The following is a 26,983-nucleotide window of genomic DNA, read 5'->3' on the forward strand; positions in this document are numbered from 1 at the left end:
GGTTGGGAAAGTGCAGTAGGAGGGAATTCAGGGGGAGGAACTTGCTCTGGGGTTCCGGGAAGAGACCGGGAGAACGCTGCGTGTGTGGATCGGGAATCTTCCCCGGCGCCTACGGGGTATTGGCGTCTATTTCAAAAATAAAGTTTGTTCCTGTTTGAGTGGCTCGTGATCTTGTGCCCAGCCAGACTGCGGCACAAAGGTTCTACCACTGAGCTACATCTCCAGCCCTTTTTATTTTTTATTTTGAGAGAGGGTCTCACCAAGTTTCAAGGCTGGCCTCAACTTGCCATGGTCCTGGATGAGAGCTAGGATTTGTCACAGAATGGAACATGCCAAGAAAACAGGCAATTAAAGAAAATGTGAAGAAGGACACACACACACACACACACACACACACACACACACACACCCCGTAGCCCAAACTTAGCCAAAAAGTTTGACCCAGTAAGGGATATGCCAGAGGCAAGAACCCACGGAGCATGGCATATTATATTGTGGCTATCTTGTTCGAGGACAGTGTACCCATCCTAGCTTTCACGCAGGATAAAAGGTTTCTAGAGAAAATGAAGTAAATTACACAAAGAGGAAATCACGATGCTCAAGATTCTGATGAAGTAAATGGGGATAAAATCTGCTTCTGGGGGTGATGAGGAGAAGAGTATCACGTAGGGCAGAGGAATGTGGCAGAGCTCACTCCTGGGACCCACCATCAGGAGGAGAATTCTCATCACAGGACGTATCTGAAGGCTCCGCGGAAAAGCAGAACCCTTTGCTCCATGAAGCAGCGATGAGAACACAGAGGAGACCCGGGCTGAGATGCAGAGTCTGGAGAATCAGATACCACTGGCCTGGTCTCACAAGCTGGGCTTGCCTGCTAGAGGGGAAGCTGTGATGTGACTTTCATATGCTGTCTCCGTTGAGCCATGGTGTCCAGATATGTGGCCACACATCCCAGATGTTTCCATGACAGTGTTTTCAGCTGATATTAGCATTTAGATGGCTGGACACTGGATAGAGCAGATTGACCTCCATAATGTGGGTGAACTTCATCTAATTAGTTGGAGGCCTGAACAGAAGACTGGCACCCCCCTCCCCCGGCTGTGACAGCACACTTTCCTTCACACTTGAACTGCAACATCAGCTCATCCCTCATTTTCAGCCGTTGACCCACCTTGTAGATTTTGGACCTAACAACCTCCATAATCCACATAGACAATTCCTTGAAATAAATCTTTCCTAAATATATAGTCCTTCCTCAATATCCACAGGGGTTTAATTCCAGACTTGTATGAATATCAAAATCCACAGATGCTCAAATCCCCCGTATGAAATAGCATAGTACTTGCATACAACCTATATGAATATCCTCCTTTACACTTTAAAATCTCTGGATTGCTTAAAATACCTACTGAATTATGAATACTTTATGAATATGAATAGCAGATATATTGTATCATTTAGGGAACAATCAGGTTGGTTCAAAATGTGGTTGCAGAATTCATGGGTATAGGGGGCCTACTGTAAAATTATAATCTATTGGTTATGTTTCTCCAAAGAACCCTAATACAGAAGCTAGCGAACTTTCAGAGGAAGAATCTTGATATTTTTTGAGTGGATAAAATGTGACTTACAGAGTAGAAACTGGTTTCACAGCACTGTAATAGGTTAGATTATTGCTCCCTTCTTATAAAAGATGTATACGGGTTTTCTCATTGTCAGATGATCTTCTCAGGTATTTTGGGGGAGAAGTATATGTTCCTGATTCACTGGTCTTTGGCCTGGCTGTGTGACATATTTTGGGCAAAAAGATGTCAGAATACTAGCATTTGATGTATCCAACAAGACACCACTTGCAGTTCCATGGTTGGGCTTGGCTGCTGCTTCAATCCAGACCCCAGAACAAGAAAATAGTTGGAAGAAAATTAAACAGAGCCCACATCCTAGAGCCAAATCCAACTTAGGCCAACTGAGTCCAGCAAAACGTCAGATGATTTGCAGCACTTAATTTGCCTGAGCAAAACAACAAAAATTTACATTGTAAGTCATGAGATATTGGTGAGGTTTGTTATCACAGAAAAAGTTACCAAAATCTGCTGGGTGCAGTGGTGCACGCCTGCAATCCCAGTGGCTTCCAAGGCTGAGGCAGGAGGATTGCAAGTTCAAAACCAGCCTCAACAACGGCAAGATGCTAAGCAACTCAGTCTCTAAATAAAATACAAAACAGGACTGGGGATGAGTGGTGGAGTGCTCCTGAGTCCAATCCCCAGTACCCACCTCCCCCCACAAAAAAAAAAAAAAAAAAAAAAAAACTTACCAAAATTGTACATTGCATTTGTAGCTGGGCATTAACATACACTATCACTTTGATTTTATTTTCAAAATAATACTAGTCTTTTAAAAATCTCTGCTCTGTACTATTAGGGGTACATATTTTCTGCTCTTCATATTTCCATAAAAGGTAGGAATTTGTCTCTATATACCTCAGGAAGAAAATTTTCAAGGAGACTTCGTACTTGATTGGTGAATTCATCCCAGAGACACATAAGATTAGCCCTGGCAAGGTCAAAATACAGGAAAGAAAATATCAACAGTAATCCCTGATTATCTGATGAGACAGGGGAAACATCTTTGAAAAACATGAGTTTAGGGAAGGACTTTGCCAATTTGTGAAGTCTTAAAGAGATTTCTTTAAGAAACCCAATTTGCTCTATGGAGACTTCCAGTTGATATACTAATCCCATCCAGAAATATTCCCACAAATACATCCAGAAATAATGTTTAATCAAACAGCAGAACACCTCACGACTCAGCAAGTCAACATGTAAAATTAACCACTACAAGTCCCCTCGTCAACTTGGCAACCATCTCCTTAAACCTCACTTAATCTCTAAATAAAATCAATAACGAGGCTCTCATTCCACCTAATGTGATAAAATTATCTTGCAAAAAACCAAAAACACTCTAGCCTCTAATTCTAAAGAGGAGGTAAAAATCCTTGAGTTAAAACTTCTTTCTACCCCATAGTTTACTTTCATGCTAATTCAACTATACTTAAATATTGTGATAATAAGTTATACATTTTGTGTTATAGGATAAAGGAATAAGAATGGGAAAAAAGCAGAGATATTGTGTATATGTCAAATATCTTTATTTTCCTCCCTCTACAACACACACACATACACCCACAAAAACACATTCATGACAAAAAGAGAAAGAGTATTCAAAGCATTTATCCTTATCAGCTCTGAAATACAAAAATTTCCCAGATCATATCTGCAAGGCCAAACCTCTACCTTGAACTGTTTTGTTTTGTTTTGTTTTTTGATACCAGGGATTGAACTCAGGGGCACTAGACCACAGCCCTATTTTTTGTGTATTTTTTTATTTAGAGACAGGCTCTCACTGAGTTGCTTAGCACCTTGCCATTGCTGAGCTGGCTTTGAATTCATGATCCTCCTGCCTCAGCCTCCCGAGACACTGGGATCATAAGTGTGCACCACAGTGCCCAGCTTCCCCTAAACTTTTAATGAATATCTTCACATGGAGATTCAGTATGTATCAGACTCAATATGTTCAAATAGAGCTTCTGATAGTTGCTCTGCCCAAAACCTGTTCTTCTGGAAGATTTACCACAGGTCAGTAAGTTTGATGTGTCTTAGGAAGGGATAGAAAACCCATGTGGTTGGAATGAGCTGATAGGGGAGACATAGTTTGGAGATATTGAGAATTGGAGTTTCAGATCACAGTAATAAAAATATATATATATATAATAAATTGAATAGTGAATTTTTGGTTTCCCAGTACATATAAAAATTATGTCCCCACTATACTGTAGTCTATTAAGTATGCAATAGCAAGTATGTCTAAAAAGCAATGGCTGTGCCTTAATAAAAATGCTTTATTGCCACAAAATGCTAAGGATCTTCTGAGCTGTTGGGAAAATGGCGACAATGGACTTGTTTAATGCAGAGTTGCCATAAATCTTCAATCTGTGAAAAGAAATAAATAAAACAATATCTGGGAAACACAGTAAAGGAAAGCAAGTAAATAAAGTAAAATAAGGCATGCTCGTATGAGATAAGATTGGGGGAGTAGGTTGGGGCCAGGTCATGCCAAGCCTCTTAAGCCAGAATGAGACATTTCCATTTAACTTATGCACAATAGGAAGCTCTCAAAGGGATTTAAGCAAGGTTTTGTAACCTGATTTAAATTACAACAAGTTCTAATTACCTGATTTGGATTACTACAACTTCTAATCACCAAAAATGATTAAAATTTCACCAGATAGTAAAATTTAAGAGAGCCTTTTTGGAGCTGTGGATGTGGCTCAAGCAGTAACGCGCTTGCCTGGCATGAGCGGAGCTTTAGGTTCTATCCTCAGCACCAACCACGTAAAAATAGAATAAAAAGATGTTGTGTCCACTGAAAACTGAAAAATGGATATTAAAAAAATTCTCTCTCTCTCTCTCTCTCACTAAAAAAAAAGAGAGAGAGCCTTTTCAACATAAAATAGGCAGAAAAAATGTCTATTTTCTATACCCCACCTTCATTGGATCTCTAATTAATCTATTTTTTAATGTGGAGGTGATGAGCTTTAAATTCCACTTATGTAGAACAGATAGATTGGACATTCATCCAGCCAGGGGCACTCAAGAGCAGTATCTCTAAGTGGTACCTCAGCTGTAGGCTGTTTCCTGTGTTTTCAATTCCATAAATATGATTTCATGAATGCAAAGAAAATTTATTTATTATTAATAATTGAGCTGATACAATCAACCTTGTAAAAGATGAATGAATCATCTCTTTATTAACTTGAAAATAAGAAAACTGTCTGTGGTTCTTTTGGTTGGAAGCACAAAAACCAACATAAGATGAACTCAACAAAAACATTTTAAAAATCATTATGAACTCCCAGCAGTCTGTCGCAGAGCCTAATGCCAGGAATGCTGTCGGAGCCCAGGAAAAGAAAAGAAGTGGAAAATGCTGTCCAGGATGTCTGTGTCTCTAATGTATGCTGCTCCCTGTACACATTTCATTATTATCTATCTCTGTGAAAGGACCTCAACTGGTTCTCTGATCCGTGTGGTATGTGCCTCCTCCAGGTCCTAGGCTGACTGACTAGACAATCAGCTACTTGGAGAAGCTAATCTACTTTTGGTCACAGTTCCCAATTCCTGGAAAGGACTAATTGATCCAGCTTGGGACAGTTGTTCCAATTAACTGTCACCAGGAGGAAGGACTGTGTTGTTTAAAAATCTTTGTGAAGCTCTCTCCATGGACACACTTGGGATAGTTTTTAGTGGAAAAAAGGCTTAGGAGACTATTAAAAATAAGCATCCAAAATATAGCTAATTAATAGTGAAAATATAATTAGGAACAATCTCTCATTTCCTGATTAGCCCAGAAAATATGTTTAGAGGTTTTTAAGAAAGCCAAATGATAACCAGAAAGACTTCAGTGAGCCTTGAAGCAGTGCAATTGATTTCTTCAAACAATCTTCCTGTGTTTGTCCTGCTACACGTGCTGGAAATACACCATCCTGATCTCTGAGTGCTCTAATACAAACCACGTCTGTTTCCCAATAGAGTCGCAGTTGGCTGAGTTTGGGTGAGAGACTCTGTTCTACCCTCCCATTCAGAAATCAGGCTCCTCCACGGTTGGACTCAGCCTCCCTCATGTGTACCTGGGATTCTCTCCAGTCAGTCAGCAGGCGGGGAGAGAGTTCACAGTGAAGGGAAGCCTCTGCCGAGGATGATACATTCTTATTAGACTTTCTAACACTCTGTCAGGCTTCCACCAGATCTTGCTTTCAGTGTGGGAATCGCTCTGTGTTGTGGTTTAGATATGAGGTGGGCCCAGGAGCTCTGGGTGAGACATTGCAAGAAAGTTTATAGGTGAAATGATTGGGTTTGAACCCAATGAGAGTTTGAACCTAGTCAGTGCAGTGATCCCTGATAGGGATTAACTGGGTGATAACTGTAAGCAGCGAGGGTGTGGCTGGAGGAGATGGGTCATGGGGTTACTTTTGGGTATATATTTTGTGCATGATAAGAGGAGTGTCTCTTCTTCTTCTTCTTCTTCTTCTTCTTCTTCTTCTTCTTCTTCTTCTTCTTTTTCTTCTTCTTTTTCTTTCTCTCTCTCTCTCTCTCTCTCTCTCTCTCTCTCTCTCTCTCTCTCTCTCTCTCTCTCCCATGTTCCCAGTGGCTTTCCTCCACCACACTCTTCCACCATAATGTTCTGCCTCCTCTTGGGCCCTGAGAAATGGAGTTGGCCATCTGTGGACTGAGACCGCTGAAACCATGAGCCCCAAATAAACTTTCCCTCCTTTAAAATTGTTCTTGTCAGGTCTTTTGGTCATAGAAGTGTGGGGGGCGGCGGGGGGAATTGACTAAAACATTTGATCTCTGGCACAAGCATTTTTAAGGTTGGCTCCCAGGAGTAGTCTTACTGGGTTGGAATTCTACAAAACAAATTTAATTGTAGAAATTAGGAAGAAACCAAAGTTATTTTTGTGAAATTCTAACCCTATTCTGCTCTATTAAGCATAAAGGGACTTTTCAATTGAGAAACTGATGTGACTCCATTTTTAAAAATAAATAAATAATAGCAGCTTCTACCTCAAGGCCTGTCTAAGGAAGGGGGCGTGACCCTTGTCCTTGGAAAGACCCACAGAGCACTCCTAAGCACATACTCACCCTGCTGAGTTGTTTGTAAATAACAGGAGAGATCTGAGGCACCAGGTGTCCCTGACTCAGTCAGGCTAGGTGAGGGCCCATAGCAAGCCCCTAGCAGCCACCAATCAGCATGAGACAGGGAAATACCTGGGATGCCAGATGACCCCGCAGTAGTTTATGGTGGTTGATAACATGTTGGGAAACCATGTAGTTTAGCATGTACACCCCTCGTGGCCTAAACCAATCAGTTCAAAGGAATCCCCTCTGGTACTAACCAATCACCCCTACCCAACTTGTTCCCGCCATTGAATGTGTTAATCAATGTTGAGTTGTTGTTTGATTTTCCTGTGGTATGAAATGATTTGCTGTGTGATGTTGTGAAACATAGAGTATCCCCACAAAACCTATAAAATCTCACTGAACAAAGGACCGGGACTCACTCCCTGGGACCGCTGCGTTGGGAATAGTTGTGAGTCCAGGCTCGAGCTTGCAATGAAGACTCTTGTGTGATCGCATCGGATTTGGCTCCTGGAGGTCTATTGGGGTCCCACAAATCTGGCATAACACAATGACTCAATCAAGGCAGTTTAGCTTGCCCATGGATTAGAGGTACAGAATCTTAGTCCTTAGGGAAAATCAGGAAGACTTGTGAGAGCTGATCATTTAAAGGCAAAGTATGTTTGAAGAAATAGGATAGATCCCAAAATGTCTGTTAAGACTTGTTTCTCTTTTAAAAAACAATGTTTCTCTACCTATTTTCCCATTCATTTAACTATTTGAGCTACAGTGGAATAGCTAGTTGGGAGATGGAAACACTCTCCAGTATCATTAGTAGCCATGTGCTGAGAGCCACAGCCGAGTCTGTATGGCCCCTGGCATTTTGCCAACAGTATTGGTTGACAGGCGAGGCATTACTATCCGCCTCAGCCGCTACTTTTGAGTTCTCACACTACTTTGGAGTTCTCGTGGGGATTCCCAGGGATTCCCTGAGAGTTCCCATTGGTTGGGGAAGTGCAAGAGGAGGGATTTCCGGGAGAGATATTTCCGGCTGGGGGTTCCTAGACGAGCTGGGTGGCGTTCGGAGAATTCCCCAGGAGTGTGTGTGAAGTGTTTTCTTGCAGTTCAAAAATAAAGTTTGTTCCTGCTTCAGTGGCTCGTGATTTGTGCCCAGCCAGACTGCGGCAGCCATAGGATCCCACAACCAATATGGAAGTCTCTAGCACCCTCTGTTAGTAGTTGGTTAGATTTTATCAGTGCATGTTGCATGCATGTATTGAAATTTCACACTGAAGACCATTAATAAGTACAATTAATACACATTAATCAAAATGAAATTTTTTTTTCTAAAAAAGTGTAAGAGTGGCAGAACAGACTTTTAGTTTCAAGCTAGAGCAGGAAATAGGAAGAAAGTTCCCCACCTAGAGGAGATAGCTATGTCACACATGTGGTTGCATTTACAGGCAGGTTCTCTTTTACCTAATCCTGTGTAAAATAAAAGACATACCTGTTATGGGCCAGGCTATACAGGCAATGACCAAACAAACTGCATGTAAGAAATGCTTCTCCTGTGGGAAAGCCCCACCTCTGTGCCCATTAATAGTGACCTAGCACAATATACTTGGCAACACAAATGAGCAATTCTTATATAATGTGAAATTGTTCTCTTTGGTTTCCATTTTTTCTTGGGCAATGTACCTTGTCAGAGATTGATTGTGTAGACGTTAGTAACCATTCTCTAATGTGTACTGAACTAGGGTCATTTTGACCCACTTCCCTTCTGCTTGCTTGCTGCTGTGCCAACCTGGAAAGTCCCATGGGAAATACCAAGGTGCCCACTGCATTGCCTCACTAACTGCCCAGTTCAGCTTCTGTACCTGCTTGCTTGCAGCTGTGTCAACCCAGATATGGTTTTTGTCTTTAGATATCCTAAAATGCTCAGGTTCGGGCTGTTCCTTGCAGAGACAGTTATGGATCCTGTGGGGGGCAGTCACTGGCCAGCTAAATAAAGACTCTTCAATTTGGACAAAACTGAGACTTGGTGTGTGTTCTGAGTGACCTGTCCCACCACGATCCCTGCTTCCCTGTTGGCAGAAAGAGCACATCACACAAAACAGCAACTGTCAAGATTGCAAGATCTAATTTATTATGCAGTGTAATCCTCAGCATAGCGCAAGTTTGGACTTAGCCTCTGAGTCTAGAGTTGCTGATTTTTACAGTTAAACCTTGATTGTCTCCTTAGTGTCATTCTGTACCTTAGGTTTACAGGTCTCCATTAATAAGATGAAAATGGTACTTTCTGATTGGTATACGACACAACTGTAGCTCTCCCCAACTTCTGTCCACCTCTCTCCTGACCTTTTCCCAGGAACCAATCACAGTTTTCTTTGGATGCATTTCTGAGATCCCTTTGGTTAAATGACAACTATGTTGGCAGGTTGTCCTGGGATAGATGACAGAAGTATTTCCTGGGAACCATCAGAAGGTGAAATATCTTTTTCTGATGTTATGAAAAGGTTCAGGACTACAGATCGCTGCTGTGCTACCCTCTTGAAATGGCAAACTACCCTCTTCGAGAACGGGCAGAGAAGTGTGGGCTTACTGCTATGATCAGCTGAAACTTGAGAAGAAGATTTCAAAAAGCCTCTGTCTCGTCCCCCACCCCAGTTCCAAAGATTTTTCTCCACACGCTTCCTTTAAAATGTTCCCTCTGTCTTTTTCATTCCTATAATGAGCAGATGAAGATCTTGCCTCAGTAAGGCCTGTGCTTTTGGTCAGAGCGGCCAGCCTGAGGATTCTAGGCAGGTGAGGAAGGGGCAGACAAGGTCAGAAGCAATGCCAAGAGAAGGTCATCTTTCCCAGCAGGGAAATCAACAACTATATCTCAGGACAGGTGGGGGGGGAGCATGCTTGACCCCAAGGACAAGGCGTCTCCACAGCACTCAGACTCCCGAGAGACTGAAGTCCAGAGTGACCACCAGGATAATCAGGGGCCCGGAGAACAAGCAGGGCCACCTGGGGCCAGTAGGAGCCAGGTCAAGCATCAAGGCCGGGATACTGTCCTGTAAAGAGAAGAGGAACATGTAGTAAGGAGCAGGGAGAGGCCTTGAATTATTCCATTCAAGCTAAATTGGCTAAGGAAGCAGACTGGTGCTCAGAACAGGAAAGAGCTCAGCTACATGGATATCCCACACCGGTGGATGTCACCTGGGTCAGAATCTGGTGTAGTATCCCAGGGGCCAATTGAACCAGTTCCCATGTGAGGCGCAAACTGTACAGTTGTTCCTCTGTATCCACAGAAAATTGGTGCTAGGACCCTCAAGGATAGCAAAAAAAAAAAAAAAAAAAAAAAAAAAAAGATGCTCTAAACCCGTATGTAAAATGACATTGTAAAAATTTTCATCGAACTGAAGCACATCCTCCCAAATATTCTAACTCATCTCTAAGTCACTTATAATACCTACCACAATGTAAATGCCACATAAATAACTGCTATGCTAAATTGTTTAGGGAGTAATGATAAGAAAATCCTGTCCATGTTCAGGACTGATGTGATTTCTTTTTTTTTCAGTAGAGTAATTGAATCCTTTATTCTATTTTGAAAGAACATCAATATGGAATAAATAGCCAAAATGTACCAGAAATAAAGTTGGTGACACATCAAATATGCATTTTTCAATTCACGGTTGGTTGAAGCCACAGATGCAGAAGCCATGGAAACAGAGGGCTAACTGTGTTCATGTCTTACGCAAAAGTCTTTGAGGGACAGTGTCTATTTTACCGATGAAAACACTGAAGTTCAAAGTAGTTTAGTGACTGCATAAAATTTAACAATTTCAAAGTAGCAGCAGCAGATGTAAGCGTTGGCCTATTGCCACTAAATCTGTCCTTTCCTAGGCATTAACTGTTCCCCGTATTTCTTGGTTAAATATCAGCTCTTCCCTAGCTGCAGCTTTATAGCTTAGCAAAGAGACCTGCACAGTGGGTCCCCTCTCTAATTCCACTTGTCACTCTCTTGAGTCAGCCACCCAGAGACCCAGAGGCTACACTACAGGGCTTCCTCCTGCATACTCCCTATAGGGGTCTATTTCAGATCTTATTCTCTCCAATAAGACTCCCAAGGAGGGGCTGGGGTTATGGCTCAGTGGTAGAGCCCGAGACCCTGGGTTCGATTCTCAGCACCACATAAAAATAAATAAGCAAAATAAAGGTATTGTGTCCAACTACAACTAGAAAATAAAAATATTTTTAAAAATTAAAAGAAAGACTCCCAAGAACATTCTCAAAGTGCCCTTACCCATAGCCTCACTGCCACTGGAAATAAAATCTGAGGAGTAACAATAAAAAGAATGAGGTGGGAGCATCTGCCATGGTTCAGACTTAGCCTTTGAGGACTGAAGAGAACTAACCCTGAATTGAGAGGAAAGCTAGGTCGTTATGGTTCTGCTATATGATTTGAAAACAATTTTGATGATTTTGAAAGGTGGCTTATATCCTTTCACACCTTTGTTCACACTTAATATAAAGATGTTCATCCAATAATTTTCAAGACACATTCAAACTGTATTTTTTATTATATCCCAGTCTGATTCCTCTAGAAAAAAAAATAAAAACCAAAATCAAAACAACAACAACAAAAAAAACATATCAGAAAGCCTCAGTCCTATCCCCGGAAATAGTCACAGGGTAAGGAAGAACTATGAGCAGCTCTGTGGCACAGGCAGAGCCACCCTTGTCCCCAGACTTCACCCCACCAACCCTTCTTCCTGCATTGTCCTCCACGGCAGCCCTACAGGACTTACCTGAGCAGATCACAGCCACATCTTCTTTATGGGTACAGTCATGATACCCCCAAAACCTGTGCTTGCACTGCTCCAGGGACTCCTCCTGCCCCGAACAACGAACGTCATCCAGCCAGATGCGGCCAACCCCAGGGCCGTAGGTTTTCCGGGCTTTGAAGGGTAGAGAGAGGGGTTCCCCACAGCCCAGTTGCTTGCACACCACTCGGTCCTCCTTTTCTCCCCAGCCGTCATCACAGACAGAGCCCCACACGCCCTTGTGCAGCACTTCCAGTCTCCCAGAGCACTGATTATCTCTTCCTACCAGCCTCAGGTCAAAGGCATCTGCAGGGTGGAGGAAGAAGTTGGAGATTGGAGAGAAAAAGGGAAAAGAGAAAAAAATAAGATCATGGGTTGGGGTTGTGACTCAGCCGTAGAGCATTCTCCTAGCACGTGCAAGGTCCTGGGTTGGACCCTCAGCATCACATAAAAATAAATAAATAAAATAAAGGTGTTATGTCCAGCTACAACTAAAAGTTAAATATAAAAAAAAAAAGATCATCTGCATCCTCCCCAACCAAACCCCATCAGCACATCTGAAACCCTCCACGTGTTTCTGTGACTGCAGTTGCTCTCCACCGCTCCATCAGCTTTCAACCCCTGTGGCCAGGTATGTTCCTTCAGCTAGGATCTTTTTGCTTCCCCCACCTATTTTATAAATCTAATATTTATGAATGGCTTTCTGGTAGTTTTTAAAAATTAAGAACTTAACAGATACAGAGTAATGTGCTGTGCTCTATCATATGGAATTCAGTATGATAACAGTTCATATTAATATAGCACATAATATTGCTTAAAACATTTTAAGCATTTCACATTCAAAGAAGTTATTTTAAAAAACTTTCTTTTTGGGGGGGGGTGGTATTGGGGATTGAACCCAGTAGTGCTCTACAATGGAGCTACATTCGGAGTCCTTTTTACTTTTTATCTTGAGACAGGGTCTTTCTAAGTTGCCCAGGCTGGCCTTGAACTTGGGATCCTCCTGCCTCAGCCTTTCAGGTAGATGGGATTCCAGGTGTGCACCACCGTGCCCAGTACTGAAAGGCAGTTATTGTAATTGCCATTTTAAAAGAGGAGAATTGACAGTTAGCACAATAGGTTGGCAGTGATCCTCTGGTGCAGGAGTAGTTCTCAAGAACAATGCTGAATGGAATTCCATTTAACCTCACCCATGACCTTGGTCTCTGAATGTGCGAGCATCACCTTCCATTACCTTCACATTCCACCCACGTGTCCTCATCATGGGTGCAGTTGTGCTTCTCCCAAGGCCCAGAGGGGCAATCCTGAAGGGCTGCTTCTCTTCCCGAGCAGAACATCTCCCTCTCCCAGATGGGTCCTTGGCCCTGGGCAGCCTTGTTACAGTGGCTTTGGGTCTGCAGGGCCCTGCCGCACCCCAGTTGCCGGCACACCACCTTCGCAGCCCGGAGGTCCCAGCCCGTTTTGCACACGGTGCTCCACTGGCCCTCATACTGCACCTCCACTCGCCCCTTGCAAGGCCCAGGGCCATTGACCAGCCGCACACTTTCTGGGACTGGAGACAAATCTGGGTCTGCGGAGCAAAAACAGGAAGGGTCTACTCCCTGCAAGCACATGGTCGTCTCAGAAAAGGGGGCTCACTGCCCAGGGGCTGTTTCTGGTGTGCAGTACCCTGTGCACTGGAGTGCGAGGTACTGCCCAAGAGATGCTCATGGAGAAGTGAGGGAGCGCATCAAGGAAGCGCCTGCTCACCCCAGGGGGAGTCATTATCGTGGCCTTTTACTCTTTCAAATTGTTTTCCATTCAACTCCTCACTGCTCTTCCCAAGAGACAGAGGCAAAATAAATTTATATATATATGGAACATTTATATCATATTATATGTATAGTAAAATTATTATATTATATGTAAAATTTATATTATTATAATAATGTTACATAAATAATAATATATAAGTATATTTATAATTATAATATATTATAAATATAAATATTTTTACATATTATAAATTCATTATGTATTATATATCAAAATATAGCATATGTATTTTGGTATTGGGTATTGAACCCAGGGGCACTCTACCACTGAGCTATATCCACAGTCCTTTTTATATATGATAAATATAGTATATATTTTAATACATAATTACAATGTATCATATATTATTATAATTACACACAAAATATTTTAATACATTATTATACATATATCTATGTATAAACAATGAATTTACATTAAATATTATATCAGACATTATAAATAAAATATGCATATTACATAATTACTACACATGATATATAATCCATTTATGTCATAATTAATATATAATAAATATTGATCATTTTATATAATATGGAATTATAATAGTATGATATATAATGTATATAATGTGTGTATTCTATGTCATTATAACTATATTATATATGTTGTTTGTATATTAAATATATGTTTTATCTATTTATATATAAATGTATATGTATCATGTATATATGTACACACATATCTGTATATATGTGTGTATATACATACATTATACAGGTAATTAGATACCTAAGCATATACACATAAAAGGTTAAAAAAATCTTTGGTTTTAAGTAGGAAGGTGGCATGTTCTTTATTGTATTTATTCATTTTATGTGGTGCTGATGATTCACCCCAGTGCCTCACACGTTGGAGGCAAGTACTCCACCTCTGAGCCCCAGCCCCAGCCCAGTAAAAAGCATTTGGGTTCAATGTTGACATTAATCAAGTATTCCAGATTAGTGCTTCCAACCCTCACCAATCCTCAGTCTTTCTAACTTTCTAACTTTCTAACCTAAGGCAAAAAGTGATTGTTTCTCTGATAAATTCTGTGGGGAGACAGAGAAGGAGGAGACACCGACTGGCCTCTCATAAATCACAGGAGGAGAAAAGATACACAGAGACACAGGAAATATTAAAAGTACATAGAAAGCAAATATTTGCTCTCTCTGTATGGAAATAAAGGAATACAGATCCATGAATGTGTCTCTCAGTCTATCATCTCTCTAAGATTGTGTTGCTTTCCTCTGAGCATGCCCTGTCTACCTGACCGGAGGTAGACTGCTTGAGAACTGGAACTATCAAGAAAGCACAGATTACATCTTGGGGGCTCATTTCTTCACCCACGACTTCAGGCCCAGCCCCAGATATAAGATACACCAGTCAACAAGGGGTTAGTGGTTGCAGGATCTGTGCATATTTTGTTCATGTATAAAAATAAGAGAAATAACATTCTCATTTCTATTTAAACTTAAAAAAAAAAAAGCACTAATTCAACCAAGTAATAGCAACATTCTAAGTGAGGATGATCTATCTCCAGAGCTGACAGTTAAGGAAGTGTGGGTGAGAGGAGAGGGCAGGGAGGCAGTTACCGCTGTGTGGAAGTCCATGACAGGGAATCAAATCCCACAAGAGTGGCCAGGGCAGGGTCCGGGCAGCTGGCAGAGGGCCCTGGAGCCTTGCCCTACTTACTCTGGCAAATTGCCCCGGCATCCTCATCGTGTGAGCAGCTGTAAACATCTTCGTCTTGCTCACATTGAGCCAGGCTGTCTTCCATTCCGCTGCACCTCACCCCTTGGATGAGGACTTCTTGCCCTTTTTCTGTGTATGGCCCATATAAACGACCACTGGGGGTTTTCTTGGCTGCTCCACAGCCCAGCTCCCGGCACACCACGGCCACATCCTTCAGATCCCAGCCATCATCACACACGGTGCCCCACTGGCCGTTCCGTTCTACCTCCACTCTCCCCTCGCAGCGGTGGGGACCCCCCACCAGCCGCACTCTGGATGTCTCTGCAAAGAGACGGGGTGTTAGCTGCAGATCCGGGAGGAGTGCAGAGGATGCTCAGGGACACTTCCACCCTGGACAGAAGGTGTGGGGAGTAGGGGACTAGACAGGAGGGGTCAGAAGGGAAGGGGAGGGAGAGGCTCTTCGGGACCCCGTTTCTGAGTTCTGATCCCACCGCATCTTTAATTGCACCCTACCAACAAGTTCCCCTTCAAGGACCCAGACAGGACTGTAGCCTTTCACGCTGAAGATTAAGGGAAAGATTAGTCAAAGAGCCAGCAGAGTTTTTAGACTCTGATGGTCAGAACCAGGATAATCCATAGAGATCATCATGTCCACCCCGGTCCTCCACAAAGGAGGGAGAGGATCCTCATGGAAGTGGTCACATTGTCCAGTAGTGAAAGCCCAGGACAGATCAGCTCCAAGTACTTAACTAGAGGATTTCAGGGGTCCAGGTGGGAGAGAGGCACCTCCGGACAAGTTCTGAGGAATTAGAACTCTGGGTATGGAAAAGGTGAAGAGAAATTCTTTCCCTTCCACCACCGCACAGAAGTAGGGGAGAAATGGCTGTGTCGAGTGACGAGGGAAGAACGCATCGGACATTAAGTATTTGCTAAGCACCTACCATGTTTGGGGTATTGTTTTATGAACTCAGAGAACAGTGATGAACAAGACAGAGAGGACTTCTATCCTTAAAACAATCTCACCAAGTCTACGGTAGCCTCAAAGCAAGAGAGCAGAGAGCTGAATTTGCCACAGCTTTGTGTAATGGGACCATTAATTGAGAGACATGTCTGGGGTTCTAGAAAAGGTTTCATTTGGACTTGTGGTCTGTGCCCTAATGGAATATGAACAGCTTAATAAGGGCCAATGTGGGTGACATGACTCCTGAGGAGGAGATTTCCCACTTCCTGTCATAACTCTACACAAACTCCCCGGAACTTGAAATCAACCCAGAGGAGTGGGTAAGTGAGAAAACTCCAATATGACTGATTTTTAAACTACCGTGAGAAGTTTATGTCTGGTTTATTGATTTGTTTTTGCTTCATTTCCCTAATTGGTGGTGGGGGAAGGGATATAAAGAATGAAGATTAGCTGGAAACGGTGGCACACACCTGTAAGCCCAGCATTTTGGGATACAAAGAGAGGAATTTTTTTTTTTTTTTTTGAGAGAGAGAGAGAGAGAGAGAGAGAGAGAGAGAATGTTAATATTTATTTAGTTTTCGGCGGACACAACATCTTTGTTTGTATGTGGTGCTGAGGATCGAACCCGGGCCGCACGCATGCCAGGCGGTTTTGCTACCGCTTGAGCCACATCCCCAGCCCAATTTCAAAATTTTGAAAAGGCTGGGCACAGTGGCCCATGCCTATAATCCAGGCAGCTTGGGAGGCTGAGGCAGGAGGATTGTAGGTTCAAAGCCAGCCTCAGCAATTTAACAAGACCCTTAACAACTTAGTGAGACCCTCTCTCAAAATAAAAACTAAAAAGGGCTGAAGATGTGGCTCAGTGGTAAAGCACCCCAGCGGTCAATCCCCCAGTACCAAAAAGAAAAATTAAACAAGGATGGAGATGTATCTCAGTGACACAGCACTCCTGGGTTCAATCCCTAGTACTGAAAAAAAAAAAAGAAAGAAAATGGAAATTAGAGATAGAATTTAAAATCTTAAAAAAAGTTTGTAAAAAGTTTATACTTGTTTACACATTTGAATTTAAAGCTTACTTATCTGAATAAAATACAATTCAAGAGAGTCACCCAGAAATGGCTTTTGGGTCATTGGATCTAGATTAGAGTTTGGATTGTCCTTATTGTGTACTCTGGAAAGGAGCTGCCTTCAGAATCATACGCAGGTTATCTTATTTTATTTTGGATTGTAAAATTCTCACTTTCAATGAATTTTCATTTTTTTCCTTCTTTTTGGGGGGAGCAGGGTACCAGGGATTGAACTCAGGGCCACTCGACCACTGAGCCACATCCCCAGCCGTATTTTGTATTTTAATTAGAGACAGGGTCTCCCTGAGTTGCTTAGTGCCTTGCCTTTGCTGAGGTTGACTTTGAACTCTCAATCCTCCTGTCTCAGCCTCCCAAGCCAGTGGGATTGCAGGCATCCACCACCACGCCTGGCCTGAATTTTCAGTTTCTATGAAATAGACAAGAGCAGTTCCCAGGAAAGAAGAAATAAGCAGTGATCGCAATAGTAATAGCAACAAGCACAACAACAAAAGAAATTCAGCTGGAGGAAATAGAAGAGCTGGGAAAAGACGTGAAAGGAAAGAGTTGAGGGCTCCCCAGAGCGGCGAGCTGACACTAGCCTGCTTTATCAGCACAGAGCTCTAAGAGACCCCGGGGTGGAGAACAACATCCCTGGGAAGGGGGAGGCTGTGACAAAAACAGTTGTCCTCCCACACTGGCAGTGAGGGACAGCCCTGAAGACCAAGAAAAAAGAGCAAGTAATTTAAGTTTCTGGACAAGAAAGATCCCAGAAGGGGAACTCTAAGGAATCAAATTGCATCCATCAGGGCAGAGGATCTGCCACACCAGCAGCAGATTTTGTAGCTGCCTCTCTCTGGCAAAGCCACCACTATCCAGTGAAAGCATAGACTGGAGGAACGGTGCAAAAGCAGCTGATAATCCACAAACAACCTCCTTGGCTTTGGATGGTCACAGCCTTCCACTCCTGCATACTCATTCCACGCTCCCTTGCTCTCCTTGGGTGCTTAAGGGTGTATCGCCCAGATTCCTCCAGGAGGCAGCCGGTAGAGGCTGAGCTCCATCCTGCCCTCTACTGGTGAAGTCATGAACTTCACAGAAGCTGACACATTTCTAATTCAGAAGTGCCAGGAAGTCTGGGAGGAGGACCTGGATTTGCTGCAACCCATCAGGGCACAAGAAGTTCATCCCCCGAGTTACACCCCAGCCAGTGAAATGCCTCTGGGCTTGAAATGAAGCTATCTCATTTTTTGGATGCTGGCCAAGCTTCTCTGGCCACAGAGGCCAAGTGGGGAGAGAGGTTCCTTGGCTGGATAAAAACCATTCAAACCATTCTGTGCTCTGGAATGGAAATCCACCAACACAAGACTGGCAGAGTGGGATGGGAAACCTGAAAAGAAAGGTACTCGGCCTGTTTGGGACCATAGTCTCTTTTCCTAGCCCAGGAACCTTCAAAGTCTCCCCTCTCCTAATCCTAGAGGCCTCCCTGTCAGGACTCTTCCCCCCACCCCACCCCTTCGGAGTCTTACCTAAGAGGCCAGGTCCAGCACAAATGACTGAGGGGAGAAAAAAGAGGAAGTGAGTGAGATCATTGAGTAAATTTTAAAAAATAGAACTCTTTAGGGCTTTATTTTTAAAAAAAAATAGAACTCTCTAGAAGGCACTTGCCAAACTTAGGGCAATAGATAGAGAACTTCCAAGATCCGTCCAATTGTGACCTTCTCGTCCTGGGTCACAGTGTTCTTTGATGACCGCCCTCAGAGAACGCTGGACACTGACTAGAAGCCAGAGACCAATTCTGTCACAGTTGGCCCGGCCCTCTCCCACTACAGTGGCGTTGCTTTCAGCCCAGGTGGGGATAGGGGGGGTCATAACTGCTGAAGTAGAAGTGTGGTAATGCACCCCCTTGGCTCTGCAGAAAGGAGCCCGGGGCCCTGGAAAGATGCCCTGGGGGGAAAGTCAAGGTAGCAGAGGGGCAGGGCAGAGAGTGGAGGGGAGTGGCAGGATCTGCCGGTGTTCAAGGACACCGCGTTCAGACTGGAGTTGGCAAACTCCTTCTGTCAAAAGCCAGATACTAAATATTTCAGGCTTTGTGGCCATAGGGTCTCTGACACAGCTAAAGCTCTATCTTTACAACATGAGAGTAGCCATGTCCTTGTGGATACATGGACACTGTTGTGTTCCGATACCCCTTAATTTATGGAGACACAAATTTAAATTTCACGTATTTTCATGTGTCATGAAATATTAGGTTTTTTTAAAAAAAAAAAAATTCCCCCACTGTTAAAAAATATAAAAGCCATTGTCAACTTGTAGGCTGTAGGTTACTAACACCTGATTATAGACTAACAGGTCAGAAGCAGCTCAATGTTGAGTTGGAATCTCCACATTTAAGCACCAGTACATCTTTGGAAAATCAGGCTTCTTCCTATGAGATCTCTGTACAGTTGGATTCTTTTGTCCATTAGGCTCCCTCCTAGTGCTGTAAAGAATCCTGAACCCTGTGACCTTCAGTAGTATGTGAGACCTTGGTATTTGCTACTGTAGAATTCATGCGCCACCCCCTCAATATGTTTCTGAAAGAGTGACTGAGTGTCTTTGGAACTCCATCCTAGGGCTTTCCCGGCAAATCCAAATATTTTAGTGGTTAACCTGCAATATTTTCTTCTCTTAGTTTCCAGACTCTTTCTCATGAATCCCATGCCCTCCATCTTTCTCACATGGCTACTCTCAGACTCAGTGAAGTCTTGTGTACAACTCTGGGAGACTCACGGCGATATTGTACATATGTGACGAGCTGTTGCATAACCTCCCCCACAAAATTACACATGGGAAGGAAAGTGTGAAGCCTGGTGCACAGGTGCAAATGGTGGGTAGCCAGTGAGAACTGGGAGCTCCTCTGCAGGGTCAATAGCTGCAACAGCAGCTGCAGACCAGAAAGAATCCATGGAGGAGAAGGGACTGCAGGTGAGCTTGGGAGAGCCAGCAATGCATCCTGAGAGGCAGCATCAGCTGTAGGGTGCAGTGGGAAATGCAGAGATGCTAAATATGGCAAGTGCCCTACACAGGACACCAGAGTGCTACATTGAAAGAACGTATGGGCTTCAGCAATGCCTAGGTCATCAAGGCAATAAAAATGAATGTGATCAGCTAGGATAGAGGTTTATCCGATGCTGTTAGATGCCCTGTAATAGTTATCTTATGAAACACCTCCTTTAAAAGAAAAAAAAAAATCTGAGAAACATAACATTAGTCTTACTGTATAGATCAGGGAGATTTCAGAGAAATATGGTAATCTACAAATTCATAAAGCTAAGAAATTGAAGAGCCGGGAGGGCTGGGGATGCAGCTCAGTGGCAGAGTGCTTACCCAGCATGCCTAACGCCCTGTTCATAGTCCCAGTGCAAGGAAGGAAGGAAGGAACCCAGAGGCCAGGATTAAAACCTCCAGATCATTATGCTAATTTGTAGACTCGCCTAGGCAACAGGAAATTGGAGAAAATGAGAGAAACATTATGTGAAGCACCTTTCAGAGGAAATTAGACAAAATAGCCAATGAAAAGTGATTGTCTTATAGCAGTACCTTCTTTCCTTGCTCTACCTGTTGCTACTTAGCATCTCATTCATTTGTCTTCTTATAATAGTATATTTGGGGGAAACAATGGAAAAGAGGAATGGGAAAAAATGTCATAAATCTGTTGGCATAACTATGGGGCAATAGAAAAAAATCTGGCAATTAAAATATATTATAAATTGGGTATGGATTACGGGGTTTTTAGGGCTTAGAATCGTTGCCAGGTATAGAAAGAAAGGAGAAAGCCATCCTTCAAAGATACTTGAATCTGGGCAGGGAAAAGATTCTCCTAATGAAATTTCCAGAAAAACCCTAAAATCTAAACCTATGGAAGCAAAGGTACTCACCAAGGATCAAGGAGAATAGCAGAGCCATCACTCAGGTTGAAGTTGACCAACAGAAACGAGGCTGGTAATAAGCCCCCAGGCAGCAGTGCTCAGTTTGGGCCACAAGTGTGCTCAGAGTAGGAAGAGAGGCAGGTCCCCTGTGCTGCAAGAGCCGTATCAGATGACCAGAAGCCAGTGGACTCAAGGGTCAGAAATGATAGAGCTGGACTTGCTGAATTCAGCATGTTCTAGATGAAGGAATGTGGCTATCACTGGCAAAAAAAAAAAAGATGCTGAAACAAACAAACAAACAACAAGAACAAAACCAGTCTGTCATGTCCTGGTTCTGCTGCAAGTTTAGCTCCAACCATCTCTGCTCCTGCCCCTTGCCCTTCCACAGAAAAAGGGGAGTGCCCAAGTGTGGCTCTCTCATTAGAAGGTCAGGTAATGCTTAGTCTCTAAGGATGATTTGGGGGTGAAGTAGGAGAATTTAGATTTATTTCATAAAGAATATGGAAGCCAGAGGTCATAGAATAAATGCAAAGATCTCCTTGGAGCCATAGTAGAGTCAAAGTGGTGATGTCCACTTGCAGAGTTGACTTTCTTACCTTCACACCGGCTTCCCCACGCTGGCCAGAGGGCCCAACAGGTCTGCTCTGCCTCTGTGCTTGTGCCCATCTTTTAAAACTGAGTGGCAACAGGTCCCTGTGGTGATGGGCTTCCTGATCACTGAACTCAGCTCAAGTGTTCTTTTTTTTTTAAACTTTATTTTGTTTATTTAATTTGTTTAAGTGATGCTGAGGATGGAACCCAGTGCCTCACACAGGCTAGCTAGGCAAGCGCTCTACCACTGAGCCACAACCCAGCCCCTCAAGTGTTCTTTACATCTATGATGGACAGAGATGGAGTAGCAAGACCCTCAGTATTGCCAGGGCCCCTCTGCCTTGTTGTATTATTAAGCCGAGCTTGAAAAGTGATTCAACTCCACTAGTTAAACATTCAACGACACATGCTAACACAACCCCTGTTATTTCAAGCAGGATCATTGTCCCTCTACAGTAATACCTTAGGTTCTTTGTAATACTCAGGTCACTTGACACAATGCTTGGTTCGTTCCAGGCATTCATTTTTAAGCCTGTGTTTCTTATTTACTTCCTCTTATGTTCAAGAAAAAGTTTGGAGCAGCCGTGAGTGCCCGGTGACATGATAGGTAGGGGGAGTATATGGATGAATGAGGTTATAGTTTAGCACACCAGAAGAATAAGGAGGAGTGATTGCAATCACACGTAAAAACTACTGTGAGACTAGAAAGTATAAGATGCTTTGCAGACACAGTGGGAAAAATGATTACCTCTGCTTGGAGCTAATTGGAAAAGAGTTTGCTAAGAGCAGGAGTTAAAGGTGAGTAGAGTGGATAGTCAGAATGAAAATATATATATATATATATATATATATATATATATATATATATATATATATATATATATATATATATATGAATGCAATGCATATGCAGATAAATGCAGCATTATCCATCTAAGGAATGACAGGTGGTTTGGAATGAATGGATCACGGCCTGATTGGTGTTCAGGGGTCATGGGTTATTGTTTAGTGGTCTTATGGAAGATCTATTATGAATGGGTTTGTAAATGCTAATTACTCACATTTTTCCCTCTCTAGTTTCTGTATCGATGCAGTAACAGATGCAGAATTTAGAAGAGGCTCAAAATAGCAGCTTTACTATTGATGAAGCCAGATTAGGTGGCAACTGGAACCCAACATCCTATGCATTCAGCTCCATCCTTTAGGAGACTGATGTGGACAACTGACTTCACACTTGAAGGATGAAAGCCTTCATATGACCTGTGAGCCGACAAGCCCGCTGGGGAGCACAGGACTCATGATACGGAAATATATTTCTCCCCCTCTCACTTGGACAATTGAGTGAAAGAAGTGGGAGGGAAAGATAAAGCACTTTGCCCCAATAAAATATTTTATGGGGGGTTGGGAATGTAGCTCAGTTGGTGGAGTGCTTGCCTTGCATGCACAGGGCCCTGGGTTCGATCCCCAGCACCAAATATACATATATTATTTATTTATTTTTTTTTACTGACAGAGTTGAGAACATTAAGAAAGGGAAAGGAAGCTTCTGAAGCTGGAAAAGACATGATCCCAGAGGACATAAAGCCATTAAAGGGTGTCATGCGACTCAGAGCATGTGATCTGGCTATACAGCATGTAGGAGGGCGTGGAATGGAGGTAGACCCTAGTGAGTCACAGAGACCCAGGAGGAGACCACTCTGTACCAGTCCAGAGGTGCAGAGGAGAACTCAATCAGAAGGTATGAGACTTGCCCGACCGTCGCGGTGTCTGGCGGTGAAATGGGCAGTAAGTCGCTTCATGTGAGCCAGGGAGGCTGTATCAGGCTAGAAGCTTCTAAAATGTAGTGAAGCTCTGAAATAAGTACTCAGAGGAGAAGGGACCCTAGATAAAGACAAGGAGAAATTAATCCACTTTTCAGCATTGGGTTGAAACACCTGCACTGTGGGGGGGCATCATAAAACCAGAGCTTCCAGCTGAGGCACCAACTCAAGTGGTTTCAAGGCTGCGCGAAGCCAGCAGGTGGGTTGCTACAAAGGGAAATCAAAAGTCCTGGAAAAAAAAGGACTTCAAGGAGGAAGGACTTGGGGAAAGAAGTTCAAGGTCACGGAGGTTGCTCAGAGACTGGAGAAGGCTGTTCAAGGTTTTAGAGGAGGAGCAGTTCCGGGCAATGATAAGGCCCAGCCAGGGGAGTGGAGGAGAATGAAGACGGAAGATTGAGAAGCGAAGGGGTTAAGGGAATGGAGAAGAGGTTCTCAGTAAGAGATTTGCCCAGAGAAGGGAGCTGGGCGAGGGGACACAGACTGACTGGGGGGAGCTCAAAGCTGTGTGGTGTGGATAATTATGACAGCAACTGAAGCCACCCTCTCTGATACTGTCATGAAGGCAAGCTCCACGACTGGCATCAAGGTGAAATCCCTCTGGCAAATAATGGTGTCGATTGTTAGTGGGCTTCGTGAGAACAGTGGAGAACATCTGAGTTGCTCCTCTGAATAGTCCCTGCGCTTGGCGTGCCCTAAATGGTTGACAGTTCCATGAGTGCATGAAGAGTGACCAGGTGGAGAGCATCGGTGAGCCCACAGATGTTCCAGAAATGCCAACTGTCGGCCCTGCTCCTGCTGTCTTCCATGGTCCGCTGGGACTGACATCCTGAGATGTTTATCAGGATACCTGGGCGTCTCCTGGAGGAGTTTTCTATGGGCAATTGATCCAGAAACACGATTTTGGTGGTTTGGGTTGTTCTTTCCTGTGTTCATGAACACCAACGAACAACAGCACTGATTTCCTTCTGTTTCTCTCATTTGTTAACCTGTCGCCTTCCCCATAGTGACCATGAGAGCTCAAAATTATGAGGAATAGATCTGGGACTTGGGGTTCAGAGAAATTGAAGAGTCTTCAGGCAATGAGAATAAAGGTGTTCTGTGGAATTACTGAGGAGAAAATACCACTTATGTATGGAAACCACCTGGAAACATTTTTTTTTAAACTAATCATGAGAGGAAAAAAAAAAACCCAAAAACTGAAGACAGAATAGGTTGTCACTGTCACCATAGTATTTTGCAACTGTACATGTTGCAGTCACATGCATGGCCTGTTAATAGGCACTCCATTACTTATGGCTGGTTGATTATTATTAATATTAATATTCTACACCATCAAATTTCAGGGCTGTTTATTGCAAAAGATTCTAATCACTCCTAAGAGGTGCTAATGACTTCTTAAAATGCCAGCAGTGACCCTGTCATTCTGGAGACCCTTGTGGATGCTGAGGACAGACAGGATAGGGCTGTGGTCTCCCCCAGGGGCCAGGAAACTCATAACTGTCTCCTCTTTGACAGGTGTTTGCAATGAGGGTCCAGGAGGACGGAGGACAGGTGATGGTAGTACAAAGAGTAGAGTCCTCAGGGAGGAAAAACCATCAGCCTGGCTGCCCACTCTGCATCCAGCTAGCTGTCTATGTCCTGCTGGCACGAAAACTGGCCGTCACTGTCCTCATGTCCCCAGTGTGTTCTATCCTGGATCTTCAAGCTGTCCTTTTCTGGACTTAACTGGAATCATCCCTAAACAGAAGCGTTAAGCACAGAGGCCAAGCGCCTGGACGTTGGAGGTGGGCAGACCCGATTCCAGTTCACTTCAGTCACTTACAGCTGTGTGACCTCCAACAAGACACTCTGACCCATTCTTGGAATTTTTGTTGCGTAGGATTTATACTTTTTTTTTTGCTAAGATGATCAGTTTTCATTTCTGCCTTTTACTAAATATACATTTAACTAATTTAATCTTGCTTAATCCTCCTTTGTGTTCCTCTTTTCACTGGAAATTCAAAAGTGATAGCAAAGCAAAGAGTTTACACGTTGGCACCTGAGAGAAGCACCAAGCAGGCAAGACTGCCCCCCTCCCAAGGTGGCTTGGCCTTGCACAGGCCCTGCATGCTCCAGGGCAGGGCTGCCCTGCTCCTGAATTTAGACTGCATGAAAGATAAAGCCCGAATTAACAGTCCACATTCTGATCATGTCAGAACAAATGGCTCAGTGTAGGGCCATGGGAAGAGAGGCAAGAGGAGCTTTCTGAGAAGTTGGCCCCAGACTGGGAGGTGTCCCTGAGGTTACTGGACGTCACTGCACTATGCTGCTTCATCCTGGAGGGGGTAGGGGTTGTACCAGTGGTGACATGAGAGTCCCCTAAGGAGTCACATGCACAGCTCACCCCGGTGCTTCCTCCCTAGCCTTGGGAATACTGAGCCGTGAAATTCCGGTCCCTCCTCACCCAGGGGATGATGGTTTCCTTCATCTGTGTGACCAAGTGGACGGTGTCTGTGTACCCAGCCCTGAGTCCTCTTCTTCAGGGTCTGCAGATCCCCTTGTGGGTCTGCATCAGTCCTGTTGCCTGTGACCTGGGCAGGAACAGCTGCCCTTTCAACTCCTCCCTCTGCTTTTATTAACCAAAGCCTGGTTGGAAATGGAAGAGAAGACAGAGATGGGAAGGGTGTCTGAAAGCATGTAGGCGAGGAGGAATTCAAGACAGTGAAAGACTAAATTTCCTGTTGCTCTGGGGCTTGGAATTCAAGCAGTGAAGTGCTGCGTCTCAGCAAAGGGTGAAAGACAGGATTCACTGGGGTCCAGTATTGGACAGTCTCCTAGAGACTCAGGAATCAGGGTCCTTGAACAAAGAACCACGCTGGTTGTGGCAGCATCCCAGCAGCGCTGGTTCATCACAGAGGGGAGGGACCACACACACACACACACACACACACACACACACTGGAAATCTGGCTCGAAAAACCTATAGAACAGAAAAGCAGCCTCAGCTGATCCAGAACTGAGCTGATCCAGAGGCTGCCCAGTGAGCTGGTATTTGAAAAGCAGCCTGCCTTTCTCAGTTGGCAAGTGCAGAACTGGGGCAGGAGCCATGCGGAGGAGGCAGGAGCCTGGGAGATCACAGCACACCTCGCCATGTGGTCGCAGCAAGCCCCTACTGCGCGGCCTGTGGTGTACCTAGAAGAACATGAGTGAAACAGGCACAGAGAAGATTGTTCCATGCAGATTCAAATAAGTGATACTAGAGGAGTGCAACTCACTTTCTTTGAATCTGGGGCCATTCAATGATCAACTGAAGAGAGTGAGGAAACTGAGCAGGTGGGCGTGAATACCCTTGGGGATGAAGCCAGGAAGGGTTATATTCATGGCAGTGGAATGTTCCAGACCCTTGGAGGATTGGCTCCCCTGCTCTGGCAGTAGAACTCTTGGGAGGCTTCTGAGATCTAGAATCTCAGCAGAGATGAGCCTCTGCCTGCTCCCAATCCAGATCTGCTGATCCCATCTCTCTAGACTAGATACTGCCCAGCCTTGTTAGAGCTCAGTCCCAGCTGCCGAAGCTCCCCACTCTGAACTCTGCAGCAGCCCCCCTGGGAGCGCACCCACCTGGTCTGTCGGGACCAAACTCCAATAGACAGTACTTTCCATGTGGCTTCCTCAGTGGAGAG

The 26,983-nt window shown here is 43.9% G+C and overlaps 1 protein-coding gene across 1 annotated transcript in view; it reads right to left on the reverse strand.

The window, feature by feature from the left end:
* Window positions 1-9,707: 9,707 nt before the first annotated feature.
* Window positions 9,708-26,983, reverse strand: part of LOC143410682 (CD5 antigen-like) — a 31,158-nt gene continuing 13,882 nt past the window's right edge. Inside the window, exons 2-5 of the mRNA XM_076871471.1 lie at window positions 14,978-15,320; window positions 12,723-13,058; window positions 11,474-11,794; window positions 9,708-9,733 (exon numbers count right to left, since the gene is read on the reverse strand). Of these exons, the coding sequence (XP_076727586.1) occupies window positions 9,708-9,733; window positions 11,474-11,794; window positions 12,723-13,058; window positions 14,978-15,320 (1,026 nt within the window). The remainder of the gene's footprint in view (window positions 9,734-11,473; window positions 11,795-12,722; window positions 13,059-14,977; window positions 15,321-26,983) is intronic.

This window comes from Callospermophilus lateralis, chromosome 11 (genome assembly GCF_048772815.1).
Source record: "Callospermophilus lateralis isolate mCalLat2 chromosome 11, mCalLat2.hap1, whole genome shotgun sequence".
NCBI classification, from domain to species: domain Eukaryota; kingdom Metazoa; phylum Chordata; class Mammalia; order Rodentia; family Sciuridae; genus Callospermophilus; species Callospermophilus lateralis.